The 14922-nt window shown below is 38.3% G+C and overlaps 1 protein-coding gene across 3 annotated transcripts in view; it reads left to right on the forward strand.

The window, feature by feature from the left end:
• Positions 1-3972: 3972 nt before the first annotated feature.
• TNFSF10 (TNF superfamily member 10) overlaps positions 3973-14922 on the forward strand; it is a 294194-nt gene continuing 283244 nt past the window's right edge. For 2 of the 3 annotated variants that reach the window (XM_044070234.1, XM_044070232.1), the window contains exon 1: positions 4026-4143. Coding sequence is in view for 1 of the 3 variants with exons in the window: in XM_044070233.1 (XP_043926168.1) it covers positions 4021-4143 (123 nt within the window). In the remaining 2 variants the exon portion in view is untranslated. Of the gene's footprint in view, positions 4144-14922 lie in introns of all 3 variants that reach the window. The other variant, XM_044070233.1, reaches the window with a different exon arrangement.

The raw sequence follows: 14922 nt of genomic DNA on the forward strand, positions 1-14922 counted from the left end.
GGGAAGCAGAGGAGGACAGTGAATCCCACTCAAGATATATAGCATTTTTCCTTCTTTATAATAAATATGTCTTCCTGCTATTTGCATAAGTCACTGTACTGTGAGCACTTGTATCTTTCAGCTTTGGAGGAGTGATGCTTTACTGCAGTGGAGTGCCATACCAGGTTTAAAAGTCAGCATGGCAGGGTTGCGAGTTAGGTGTACATCTGGAAGAAGTGTCATTTATAGTGACTTTCCCACTGCATATTCACTATACCATGCCTACCTGATGAAGAGAAGGTACAGGCACTTTAATCATGGCCTCCCTCTATAATACATGCCATGTCAGCTGATGGGGATAGAGGTGCCTCACAAGGGAAGGGTGAAGGCTCTTCTCTTTTGGTCAGCACTGCCTTCTCTGTTGTGTCCCAATAACAGCTACAACAGTTTCTTGAAGCTGTGGTGGGGAATTAGGTTAGGGATCAATTTGGCAGCAGTGAATTACAGATTTGCTGAAGTATCTGGCCCTGGATAAAGAACCCTACCATTGACTATGTGGGGCAATGGCTGGTGATGCTTCTCCAGCGACTGCCCTCCAGCTTGCCTCACGGACCCCATGTCAAGCCTCATACCTTGTGCATGGTCCATCCTTGTCCATCACCATCTGTCCACATTTTGTGCATGTGTATGCGTCTGTGCATATGTGTGTGTCTATTCCTTGTCACCTTAAACCTGTGTGTAAACAACCACCCCATTTGTCTCTCTATCTCATACCTTACACCTCATCCATTTTCTCTTTATATGGAAAAAATGGGATATATCATCCAAGAAATTGTATTTTTAATATTTGTTGCCCAGGAACATCTGACTAGGACAGAGCCTATTTTCAGCAGAGTCACGGGGAGAAACGGTACAGAATGCATGTCTTTGGAATGTGGGAGGAAACCCATGCAAACGCAGGGAGGAGGAGGACATGCAGACTCCATACAGAGGGCACTCCAGCCGAGAATCAAACAAGAGAACCACCATTAAGAAAATTTATGCTGACATAAACACTGTTACTCTAGCAAATTTCTAAGTTTATAAGAGAAACATTTAAAATCTGTCCCTATTTTTGGGCCTTTGCCCCCCCTCCCCCGGCTCTGTCCAGATTTTTTGCACTAAGAGATTGAAGGTTTGAGTAAGGAAAAGGATATTAGGAGGTTTACTAGTATGACTGCCTAGGTGGAGAAAGAAAGTAGAAAGGGTAGAATTTGTAGGGTGCGGAGTTACAGGTAAAAGGACAAGTCAGAGGAGAACTCTTAGAAGTATTGGTGTATGCAGTTTGGGGTAGGAGGAAAAGGTAATAGATTCACTTTTGATGGTAGTAAGAATAGCATTCAATTTAACTGATATACAGGCAGAGAAGAGACTTGTTTCCTTTAATCAGGAAAAAAATTACTTTTTTCATATTGCAATTCCACAACTCCAACTTTTGAGTGACAATACTCGTGTCAATCATTGAACTGCAAATTAAAACATCTAAAGTTTTGCTTATGTTATTTTAAAATGAAGTGTGATGTAGCTTTAGATAACATTTACTAAACTGAGTTAACAGAGAAATCCATAGCTGGGTGGTTGCTATGTGGGTTCCATAGTCTTTGTAGAACTTCAGGCGGAACCCAGGTGTCATTGGATCACTGCCCCAGCAACACTGTCTCATTCCAGGGCATAATTTTGCCAAACTACTGCTATAGCCATGGTCTCTGCATTTCCATAGAAAAGCACTAAAATGACCTGACTGGTCTATGCTCTGGTGTAAATGAAAATGACACATATAGCCTTACACATTATTCGCACCATTGTTAATACTGCAATATCATTGGTTAAATGCTAAAAAGCTCCATATGGACTGCTTTTGCCTGTAAATATAGCTGAATGCACTACATGTAAACTGAAAGATGAATGTGCTCTCTGATGACTGGCCGTCCAGTGCTACAGTTGTGCAATAAAGTATTCCAGTTCAAGTTAGGTTATGTGTTCACTTCAATTAGTAGTAATCACATTTCCAAGTGGTGGTTCCTGTTGTGCTCCTATCACATAATTTATGTAATCAGTGTCAAGTTAGTAACTGGTTGTCTTGGCTGTCAAACCAAATTAAAGCAGCTCCTCATGAGAGATTGAGCAGTATTCTTTAATGTTAATTTTCTGTCCCATTCACTTCCTTGTTTTCTTCAGTGGGTAAAAGCAGGAACGTATATCCACCAAGATTATCACACTTCAGGTTCAGAGCTTTAAAATTACATCTTACCACTGGTTTAGCATCCACACATAACATAACATGCAAAGACACCATAGACAAGTGTGCTTCATTGCATGCAGTGCACTGTGGATTCAGTCAGTGCACTCCTCACTGGGATGCCTGCCTAAAACGGGCCCCCTGCCTCCACTGGGTAACGAGGTAGTACAGGACACACAAAAATAAAATGCCACATGTAGCAGGACAACTTCAATAAATACAAACACATAGTCCATTTTCTAAGCACAGTCATTTATTGACATTTGTTAACTGGGTTGATCCAGCTGGGCTTGCAGCCCTTTTTCAGAGGAGACCCCCCCCCCCAGGGTGGACATTATAGCAGAAATAATAGATATACTAGGGGTAGGGAGGTCCTGTGCCTGTCACACTGAGTCTCAAAACACTGCCTGAGTAGTTTATATTTCCCTGCAATTCGTATCATGTAAAGCATTACTGCATGCAGTGTTAGTGCTTGTTAGTGGATGAAGTCCTCCATAAACCAGAACAGGGGATGTGTACACGTCTGCACAAACACACACACACACACACACACACACACACACACACACACACACACACACACACACACACACACACACACACACACACACACAAGTATGTGTGTGCATTTTGTATTATATATATATATAATGCACACATACAGACTTCCTAAACTCCTAATAGAGGGTAATGAGTCATTTAGTGTTAGTAATTTGCAGAGTGAGGTTGTCAGAGGCACAGTCAGTCATTGTCAGTATCTGAAATAAAGAAAACAATCATTTATTTTCTCCTAGGAAAAAAAATTACTTTCCTGTGTCAGAGAATGAACCTATGGTTGTGGAATCATTAACTGTTAAACAACTTTTCCTTCATTACCACGTTTATTTTCCAGGTTGCTTTATCACCTTTTTTTCCTGGACGGAAGATATGATTTTGCTTTTGGGAGTTGAATGCAATGTGAGCTGCAGCCCTTATGACACATTTTTGGGGGATATTTACACAGCATATTTCTAGAAGACTTTCAGCAAATAGCTATATCTTGGTAATTTCTTTAGATTGTATTTATTTCAGTAAATATACTTATTTATTTATGTCTTTTAATATTTTCAAATGTGATTCATGGGGAGTGACCTAGTAGACTTCCACTGCCAAGTATTTGTCCACAGAAAATGTGAATCATCCTTTAGGGTGAATTTCAGGATGACAGTGCAGTGGGGAGAAGACCTCAATATAACTAGCTAAAAGTTTGGTTCTGAAGAATTATTAAAAATTGGTGGCATCTGGACTCCTTACAACATACCTACTAGAGTAAGAATTCTGGACAAAGTCAAAAATAATTAGGGAGCAAAGGGCGAAAATCAGGCACAGATTTTTAATATTGCTCATATAAACTTGGAACATTGTTAGAACAACAGGTTTAAGATTAGCATGACTTTTGTAAAGGACACAATGTCTGAAACTCAAATGCCTGTCATTTCTTAGTGACTTTGGTTTTCAAAGACTTGCTAGAAACTCAGAAATTCTATGGGAAACAGATCGGTACATAAGGTAAAAATCTGGGCATTCTGAACAATTATGGACAGTAGAGAGGTATACCTTACAGTTCTGTTTTCCAAAGAAATTAAACTTTTGCAAGCTGGAGGAATGCCAGGGAAAGTCCCTAAGTGCTATGGCTCCGCCCGTAACACTAAAAACAATTGTAGCAGACTGCAAGCTAGCAGAATCTGATTGCAATTTTCTCCTTGCTTTTACCTGCTAAAAGCATGAGCATCATGCTTGAATCACATACCGTGCAAATCTTTGGTACTGTGCTTCTAATAGCTGTCCTTCTGCAATCTGCGTGTATAGCTGTAACTTTCTTTTACTTCAGAAATGAACTAAGCAAGGTCAGTATGCTATAGTTTATGCAAGTTTGAGTTTGAAAAGACATGCATGTCAGCTGAGGTTCATTTGTGCTACTTTTTCAAAGGATCACAGCAATAATTAAGTGTTCATAGGAACAACTGGATATAATGTTATTAATTAGACTCACTGGAACTTTAAACAAAAACAGTGAAATGTATAAGAAGTCTGAGAACTTGTATGCCTGTCGTGTAGTTGCATTGAGAAGAAAATGCAGAAAAAACAACCTGGTATATGTTATTGTGCATTAGACTGTATTTTTGCACCAAAAACAAAACTACATTTGCTACACTGATAATTATGACTTTCTTGACCTAAAGTATTCTTTTTTGTACTTTATCTACAGATTAATGTGAACTATATTAAGATAATTTTTTGTCCTATGCATATTGTTTACTTCAGCAGGCATGCAGAGTTTTAGGTTTTTGGAGACAGAACATACTGCGGTTTGTAGACCTTCAACAACATTTTAATTCTATGTCAGGAACACTCCAGCTGACAACTTTTATCTTGCATGGTGGTTTTTGTTGTTAGCATTTTACAAATGCTAAAGATTCTGCCTATAAGTTTCATATGCGACTGTTAAGAATGAGTACAAAGTACATTTTTCCTACCTAGACAGAGCAATCTGCTCTTTTGTTCTCAGGACACGTATTTCTGCAGTTATTGTGTGCCTTTTATATAAAAGTGCATCAGGAAATGTAAGTGAGGAGAAACTATATGAAATGGACTAACTTAAAAAGCAGAAAAGGACAAAAGACACATACTTTCTCCTAAACAGGGTCTAAAGTATGCCTTCAGTTGAATAACAGAAAAAGCAGGACAAGGGTTGGGCAAGGTACTGTAATGTGGCTGAAATATGTAAACAACATTAGGCATAAGGAAATCCAAAACTTTTTTCTAACAGTCATGTAGATCAGGAAGTTTTCAACTTATTTTTAAAAAAGACACGCACAGCTTACGCATAGAGACATGCATACACACAGATTTGTTCACTTATTCCACAACTTTCCAAAGGAATCCGATGATAAATAAACTAAGAAATGGTGTAATTAATGTGCAATCATTTGCAAAACTGTAACTTTTTCATTTGGATGGGAGTTGTCTCTGCAGGAAGGAACACAGTTCAGCATTGAATGGGTTAACAAATGAGTAACTGACACAAGTTAATCGGTTGCAATACAGCATAGCATTTGTGCATGGTATTTGGTAAAGCATGGTGTGGACCATTGCAATCCATTCCAGATACATGGACATCTCTAGTCCTAATATGTATCCATACAGAAACTTCTGATTTCCCAACATCCCCTCCCCATTTCCTGTGGCTTTGTCAGTTATGAAAATGCATTTACTTTCCCTGAAGTGAAGTAGTATTTTTTTTACCTGTTGTACAGCAAATTCCGTTTCTCTAGAAATGAAACTGCAGGCGTCTAAATAAAGTACCATTTCCTTTATTTTGAAATCAAACACAATAAAAGTTCCATCTACATTGCTGACCTAAATATAGTATTTAAACAGTGCAATGCAGTCTGGCATGTGCAATAATAAATAAATAATTGGTAACTGTAATAGAACTTAACAAACATATAAATGGTTGTAAATTATAGTAGCTATTCAGCTTACTTGCACAGAGTATGCAATTTTTCTCTGTTGTGCATGTCTTTGAAACATGAAAACAAATCACAGAGGAATGTTAAAACACTACTTCAGGGGATCTTTCTGTCTAAATTGGCTTTTCAAAGTGATGCTAAGAAAATGGTGAAGAGGTAAAGCTGTAATGTATTAATAATAATTGTAGAGATACTATTATTAATGTATTAGCAAGATAACATCTGTGACAAAACTCCTGCTTGTGTTGATGTAGAAAAATACTGTGTATTTTAACTGCCGAGTCCAAACTGCATGCAGATCACAGTCTCATAGTCAGGCAGGTACTCGCATCAGGCAGCTGAGCAACTCACACACACGCATGCACGCACACAAACACACTGCTACTTGAACTTGTACTTAAGTTCGAGTAAGCTGTGGGAGCTGTGGGGAGATAGTTGGGATTCCGGTTAAACATTTATCTGATTTCAAGTGAGGTAAGTGCAGCAGCTGTGGGGAGGACGAGGTGCTCCCATTCGAACATGTGTTCATGTTCGTGTGAGGTAAAGGCAGTGGCTGTGAGCAGAAAGTCAGAGTTTAGTGGTTAGATTTAAGGGTGACTGGGGGACTTAAGGTTATTATTGAAGAGTGGAATTTGTGAGTAAGGTTCAGCAACTGGGAATTTTAGGGTTCCAGTCACACAAGACGCTGTGATACTGCGTTCGTGCCTAATTGGTAGTCATTAAGCACTGATGAATGAATGTGTTTATTTGATTAGACGGTAGTGAGGGGCTTTTATAAGTTCTCTGTTACAGTTAAGCAGTTTAAAGAATCTTCTTCTTCTTTCGGCTTTTCCTGGTTAGGGGTCGCCACAGTGGATCACCTGTCTGCTCATGATTGGCAGTGGAGTTTTACAGTGTCGAGTTGCCAGCCCGGCACCCAACCTTCAACAGAAGGCACACACATGCACACACTCATGCCTAGGGCCAATTTAGAGTGTCCAATCCACCTACAGCATGTCTTTGGGATGTGGGAGGAAACCGGAGCACCCGGAGGAAACCCACGCGACCACAGGGAGGACATGCAGACTCCGCACAGAATGCACCCCAGCCGAGAATCGAACCAGAGAAGCTCTTGCTGTGAGGCGGCAACACTAACCGCTGCACCACCGTGGCAGCCCTTAGCAGTTTAAAGAATGTGTTTTCCATTTTTGTTTCTTTGGTTTGTAACTTGAAGACCTTATTTTGATTTGCCCTTCAACTTCATGAATGGGGTTAAGGAGCAACAGGGAATTAGGTTTAGGAGCAACTGGGAATTTAGCTTTAGGGAGCAGAGTTTGGGATTGGGGTTGGGACTGGTGTTACAGAATGAGAAGAAGTTTTAGGGTTAGGAAGCAACAAGATGTTTTATGTTTAGGGAGAGACAGAGAGTTTTAGGTTTAGGAAACAACTGGGAGTTTTATGTGTGTGGGATTTGTGATTAGGGTTAAGGAATGACTAGGAGTTTTAGGGTTAGGGTTAGGGTAAACAAGTAAGGTCTGAGGTTAGGACTAAAGACTGTGGCAAGTTTTACAGTTACACCTAGTGTCATGGGTGGCCTGTGTGTATGGTTAATAGGACTGACATAGTAGGATTTTGAGCACTTGCCATTTTAAGCAAGTGACACTGAGCAGGTCAGCCTTCAGCTAATGGCACATGAGAACATGTGGGAGATCCAGAAAAGCATTATATTGTACAGCAGTGAAAGTGGGGAAGAAGAACAATGCAGGTATTATATATCATTAGAAAAGTCTTTATTAAACTGCAGTTGCTCCAGAGTTTCTGCAAAGCTACATAGTATCCCATCTTAGATACTTATTGAAATGCAGTTTGTCTCTGTGTGTGTGTGTGTGTGTGTGTGTGTGTGTGTGTGTGTGTGTGTGTGTGTGTGTGTGTGTGTGTGTGTGTGTGTGTGTGTGTGTGTGTGTGTGTGTGTGTGTGAAAAAGCTTCAGGGATTTGTTAAATTATAACAAACTATGAACATCATGCATTAGACTTGTGTAAGTAAACTTACCATAACAGTAGATGTTTGGATGATCACTGATGCAGTAGGCATAGATATATGGGTTATAACCTGTCAAAGATATAACAGCTGGCCAACTTCCAAAGCTTCAGGGCATCTTTCTTTATTGCTTTCATGCCAACAGATAGAGGGAGGCTTAGCCCTGAGAGGACAATGCTAGCAACAACAAAAAATAAGTGTCCACACTGGACATAAAACAGCACACCAAAAAACAACAGGGATACAGGGAAGGAGTGGCTACTGCAGCAGTGATTATTTGAACATCTATTGTCATGGTAAATTTACTTGCACAATTGTACTGTGTTCATCATATTGAACCCTGCTGCAGAAGCCTTAGCTATATGGATAGATTATCCCAGCTTACTACATTTGAATAGTATAAGGGAGAAGGGTCCAGGAGCCCCTGGAGAAAGGTCCTTGCAAAGCCTGATCTTCACCTAGAAAAGGAATCAGGCTTATAATGCCTTGTAAAAATATGTTCAGAGTGTCAGGTTGCTGCTTCTTGAATACTTGTAGCATTCAACTCTTACCAAAAAGCCATAAAGGAAGCCAATGCCCTGGTAGACGGGGCCTTGACCCTGCCTGGAATATTTTTGTTGTGGTGAGAATAACAAAAGGTAATAGCCTGAGGCAACCATTTGGAGACAGTCTATTTTGACACAGGTTTGTTTTCATCCTCCCTTCATAAGAAATGAAAAACTGATCCAAAGATCTAAATGACCTAGTTCTGTCAAGAAGTACCTCAGTTATCTGTGGACATCCAAGGAATGGAGTATCTTTTCTCTCTCATTTTCAGGTTCAGGAAAAAAATGGGGAGATGGATAGTTTGGCTTAAAGTAAACTTAGATACCACTTTAGATATGAAAGAAGGATTAGTTCTCAAACAAGCCCTGCCTCTGTGGAAAATGAGATAATTGTTGACTTACAACAAGGGCTTGCAACTCAAGATGCTCTTCTTGTAGAGGTCAGAGAAATCAGAAAAATAGTTTTCCATGTTAAGAATCTCAAGTCAGCAAGATTGGCTGGTTCAAATGGAGCACACGTTAGCCTGAATAACACAAAATGAAGACCTCAAGGAGGGGCCATTGGCTTTCTTGGAGGTCTGTTATGCAAAACTGCTTTTAAAAACATTTTGACATGAGAATGCATTGAAAGTGGAGGATCCATGGGCATGCATGCTGAAATGGCCAATGAATGAACACTGATGGAGAAATAAGAAAGGCAACAGGATAATAACTGTCACAAATATTGTAAAACTAGAGAACAACTAGCCCCGAATGAGTACTGGTTATGTTGGTGGCACCAACCTGAAAACCTCTTCCATTTGCTAATATATGATTTTCTAGTAGAAGGCTTTCTTGCCAAAAATAAGTATCTGTTGCACATCCTGAATAAACAAGTGCCTACATGGAATTAATTAAGAACCTATCATCCAGGCAGTCAGTTGAAGTAGATTGTAGTTGGGGTGTATCAAACACCTCTGATAGTGTGTAAGTAGCTGCATTTGAGAAAAGCTTGTAGTAATTGCCCCTGTCCATTTTCAAAAGAAGTGAGAACCACTATTACTTGGGCCAGAAAGGAGTCGCCATAATGATCTTGGAGGATTCCTTCTGACTCTTCAGAAGTACCCTAGATATCACTGGAAATGGTGGAAAAGCATACAGGAACATTCCTGAATAAGGAAAGGAAAAGGAATCTGTCTTCCAGGCCTTCTTGAGTGGAGTCCTGGAGAAAATTCTTGCCAGCTGATTGTTCAGAGATGACAGATAGGTCTACTTGAGGAACTCTCCACAGATGGATCAAATTTTGGAAGACCCTCCCTGATCTAATTTCCATTTGTGAGGGTCTGCCTTGGTCTTGCTCATTTTGTCTGCCAAACAATTTTGCTCTGACAGAATGTAGGATGACTTCAAAGTGAGATTATGCTGTGAAGCTATATCCCAAGCTAACATGGCTAGTCTGCAAAGGGGGTAAGATCTGGTTACCCCTTACTTGTTGATGTACCACATGACTGTGGTATTATCTGTAACCACTTGAAGAAGTCCTGGGGACAAAGATGATTCAGACAGTTGAGTGCCTTGATTAGGGCAAGCATCTCTTTTATAATTATGTGCTTACATCAGTCCTTAGTATCCCACACCCCTGCACTTTTATCCCGCCTGAAACTGCTCCCCAAGCAAGCCTGAGGCATCTGTGGTAACTGACTGCTTTGGAGCAGGGGGGAGAAGCGGTGGCCTTAATTTACAGGTATTTGCTGCCTCCACCAAGTGATTTTTCTTCTGACAAACCTAGCAGTGGGATTTGAAAAGTCAAAAGCTGGGACCAAAGAGAGAGATACTACTGTATGTTACTCATGTGGAGTCTTTACAATAGGTTTTGTGAGAATCATACATGCTAAAAGACCCCAAATCATGAGGTATTTCCCCCGTAGTGACAAAAGTCTGAGTGGAAATTCTTAGGAATAGATCTAGGTATAGATATATTCTTCCTGTGGAAGAAAAGCTCTTGGAACTGAGGTATTTAGCTGATATACCATGAACAAAATCTTGTGCAAAGAAGTGAAAAAAGACTTTTGAATGTTCTCTTGAAATCCCACTTTGTGTAAGAGATCTTTTACTCAACAGAAAGAGAACTAGGTTCCTGAAACTCTGAAAAAGACTCTGCAAAGATAAGCAAGTTGTATAACTGTGGAAAAATGTGGATGCCCTGTAGCCTGCAATGAGCTGTAACTAGACCTAGATACTCTGTCAACACTCTTGGCACAGTAGATAATCCAAAGGGTAATGTGGAGAACTGATAATGTGATCCAGACACAAAGACCCTTAAGAAATGCCTGAAGTCTGGATGAATAGGGTTGTGATGATAAGCATCTTTTAACTTGAGTGTCATCACAAAACTTAAATGAGGAAGAAGTGGTAACAGGTTGTGAAGTGACAGCATTTTGAACTTAGGCATTATCACAAATATTTTGGAAAGTAGAGCTGTTATTCATTGGTCCTAATTTTTCTTGGTTTGGTCATTGTTCTAATTTTGGCAGACATTTTGGTGTGGTTCCTAGAGTATCCATGACCAGTGAATCTCTGTGCTCCTTTCCTCGTATTTTCTGAGAAACTGGGATGAACTTCAATAGCAGAAATGCTGACACCAGCAATAGAGGAAATGTGCCTATTGCTAATACTAACAGTGACATTATCTCACATGGAAATAGAAATGGAATACCAGATATGCAAGGTATAGCAGTATCTGGAATTATTAAGCAATGGGAAGATTCCCGCCAGAGGACTAATATTAACCCATTTTCCATGGTGGGTAAAAGAACAGAGGTCTCAGATATCCCAGCAGCGCAAGAATTATGTTTGAAGCTGGAAAAGTTGATTTTTAAAGAGACTTCTGTTTATTATAATATGGATAGTCTCCAGAGGTACCAGGAGTTGGAAATAACACCAAGTGGTCTAAGGTCTATGAAAAATCTGTCTACTCCTTTTGAGTTGTCCGAAGAACTTGAAGTTAAGTTTCAAGAATGGTGGATAGCAGCAGCACACCGCTGCAGTCTTGAATGGGTGGCTATTTTGATCGAAAGAGACAATGTAAAAAGAGAGAAACTTCTTTCAGAGACCAAGCAGGTATGTGAAGAGATCGTAAATATCACTTCACATTCAGTTCTGGAGACATTTTTGGTTAATATGAAAAATAAATTAACATCTTATGAGAAAGATCTGGGGGACCATAAAAAAAACATAAATTATAAAGGGACATTCGTGATTACGAACATAAAAAAGCCTTTGTGCTTTCAGCCAATCAACGACCTAAAAGGAGCAGCGTAAGTTTTCAAAAGGAAAGATCTGTTTCCGGTCAGCAAAGAAACAGAAGTTTTGTGTCTGGCGAGAGTGGGGCATCCTCGGTAGAAGAGGAAGAAAGGTTAAATAAAGATTTTCCAGATTTACAAGGAGCAGCAAATTCGGAAGCATTTCAGAGAACCTTTCGGGGCTCCAATGGGTATAATAACATGACCAGAAAATGAGGTTGGCAGGGACAGGAACACCAAAGAGACCCGGGCGAGGGACAATTTAAAAGGAGTAAATGGACAAATTGAACAGGTAGTAGGTACTATTGTACTGGAGTATGTAGTGAATTTATCTGATTATGTTTTTGACTCAACAGAACTAGCGGTTTTAAATAAAGGCCTGAAATTTATACTGACAGTTCTGCCTAGGATATATGAAATTAAAAGTGAAATTTATTGTTTGGTGCGTAAGATGCATTTGAAGGAATACTTTTACTGTATAAAGCAAAAGGAAAATACTATTGATTCTGTGGTATCAGGTTCTGAGAGCAGTGAATAGTATTTTTCTTGTGAATCTGAATTAGAGACAAATGCATATAGTTTGCTAGATACTAGCAAACTAAAAGCCAATAGTGTTTTCATACCTCCTAATAAAAATTCATGCATACAATGTTTTAACAATGCTTTAAAATTGATAACAGATAAAGAATTTAGTGAGTTTGAAAGTATGTATAAAAATTATAATTTGACCAAGTTAGAATGGATTAAATTGCGAAATATGAGTAAAAATGATGATATAGTTTTTAAACCATCAGATAAAGGGGGTAAATTGGTGGTTATGAATTCTGGAGATTATTTGAACATGTGTATGCAGCATTTGAATAATAGTGAAGTATATACTATAATAGATGAAGCTTGTTTGGTACAGGCACAAAGAGAGTTACAATTGTTATTAAGGAAAGGCATTAGGTTACACTATTTTACAACTTATGATGTAACACATAAGTTGAATGTTAAAAAAAGCATGGTATCAAAATTTTTTTGTGTACCTAAAATTCATAAAAACTTGTTACACCCCCCTGGACGTCCGATAATTTCGGCTAGTGGATTTTTTACTTACAATTTAAGTTGCCTGTTGCATGAAATTCTATTGAAGGAAGTATTAAAATTACCATCACATATAAAGGATTCCTTTGATTTTTTGAATAGGATAAAAAAAATCACCTGGGCAGAAAATATGTATTTTATAACGGTGGATGTGGTGAGTTTGTACACCAATATATTGCATGTCCTAGGTCTACAAGCTATAGAATATTTTTTAGGGGACAGTCCCAAAACTCAATATATAAAGGAATTAGTGGAGTTTTGCCTTGTGAATAATATATTTGAATTTGATGGGAATTTGTATAGGCAAAACACAGGAACAGCAATGGGAGCAGCCTTTGCCCCAGTTTATGCTAACTTATTTATGGGGTTGGTGGAAAATACTCATATTTACAGGCATGAGTTTTTTAAGAGACATGTCATAAAGTATTTTCAATTTATAGATGACCTAATTTTTATTTGTGAAGGGGGAGAATATTTGACATCCGGCTTTATAGAATATTTGAATGGTAATCAATTTGGAATAAAATTTGATGATGTTCAAAGAGGGTCAGAAGTTAATTATTTAGATTTGAAGTTAAGAGGATATAAAAATGAAAAAATTCATACGAATATATACAGGAAATTTGATCAGGTTAACTGGAAATTACATGGTAGTAGTTGTCATCTGAGTCATACAATGGAATCTATCCCCTTTGGTGAGATGCTTAGAATTAAAAGGTTAAGTAGTAATATCAAAGAAGCATGAGAAGAAGCTTGTGAAGTAGCTTCTATTTTTATCACAAGGGGTTATAAGTCTGAAGATGCACTTGGAAGTTTCCATAAGGTATATGATGGAAAATTAAATAAAGTAAAAAGTATTAAATTAGGTAGTAAAAAAATAATAGAAGAAGTGAGTGAAGTACATAAAGAAATAATGTTTTTTGTTACCAAATACACTATATTTTTGCAAAAAATGAATAGATTAATAAAGGATTATTGGAAGCACATTATTAGAGAAGTGCCCTCGTTGTCACAAGTAGAATTGAAAATTTCTTACAAGAGGGGTAGAAGTTTGAAATATTTTTTAGTGCATGGGAAATTTAAAAGGCCGAAGGAAAAGTTGCTGAGAAATATGGAGATGATAGGGACCTTTCCGTGTGGAAAGTGTTCCATCTGTCAACATATAGTAAACAAAGTAGATAAGATTGGTGTAAAAAAATTTGGTACTTTGGGAACATACTCATGTTTAAGTAAGGGAGTAATTTAAGTTATAACTTGTCCCTGCAATAAGTATTATATAGGGGAAACTAAAAGGTCACTGGCTGAAAGAATAAAGGAGCATGTGAGAGATATTAGAAACAATAAGTTTGTCAGTCCTATAGCGGAACATTTCAACAAAAAGCATAATGGGGAAACAAATAGTATGAAAGTAACAGTGTTAGAACAAATTTTATTACAATATGGAAATGTGGAATTATTAAAAGAAATGTTGAGGCATAAGGACTCAATTTTGATTATGAAATATAACACTTTGTTGCCATATGGGTTAAACAAGGAATGCAATTGGCAAAGTTTTATATAACTGTGTTTTACCTTTAAGAGGAGATAGTATGTGTTTTATTAATTGACGTGATTAATTGATTGTAATGTGTTTAAATGATGTATATAAAGTGCAGTTTTTTTAGTGACTGGTTTTTACTCTGTAAAGGCTACAGCTGAGGCGCTAGAGGAAGGAATAAGTGTTTTACAATAAATGTATTTATAAATTTATTTTGGAAAGTAGAGCTGTTATTCACTGGTCCTAATTTTCCTTGGTTTGGTCATTGTTCTAATTATCACAAACATGTTTAGGAAATAAAGATCTAGAACTGGTCTCCATGCATCTTACTTTTTTGGCAATAAAACATCTTTGAATAAAATCTTTTCCCAACCTGGGAAAGAGGAACTGGTTCAGTCACTCCCTGGGACAACATGTGTTGAAAGATGGGGGAAGTAAAGGATTATGGTCTGGTGGATGATGAATTATCCACAGGAAAGGAGGGATTTCCTCTCACTGCCATCTGTGATCTTGATGAATAATCTTCAAAACTCATCTGTTACCAAAGAAAAAGTGGAGACTCAAATTTTCTGGAAGGGAAGAAGGACTGCCGGGATGGGAGTAGGTCTCAAGGTCTCTTAAATAGTCTTTCTGACATATTGGACTGTCCTTGGTTTTTAGGGGTTCCTGAATTCTTTTAGGAACCC

Source organism: Protopterus annectens, chromosome 4.part1 (genome assembly GCF_019279795.1).
Source record: "Protopterus annectens isolate FY-2018-M chromosome 4.part1, PAN1.0, whole genome shotgun sequence".
Taxonomy (NCBI): Eukaryota; Metazoa; Chordata; order Ceratodontiformes; family Protopteridae; genus Protopterus; species Protopterus annectens.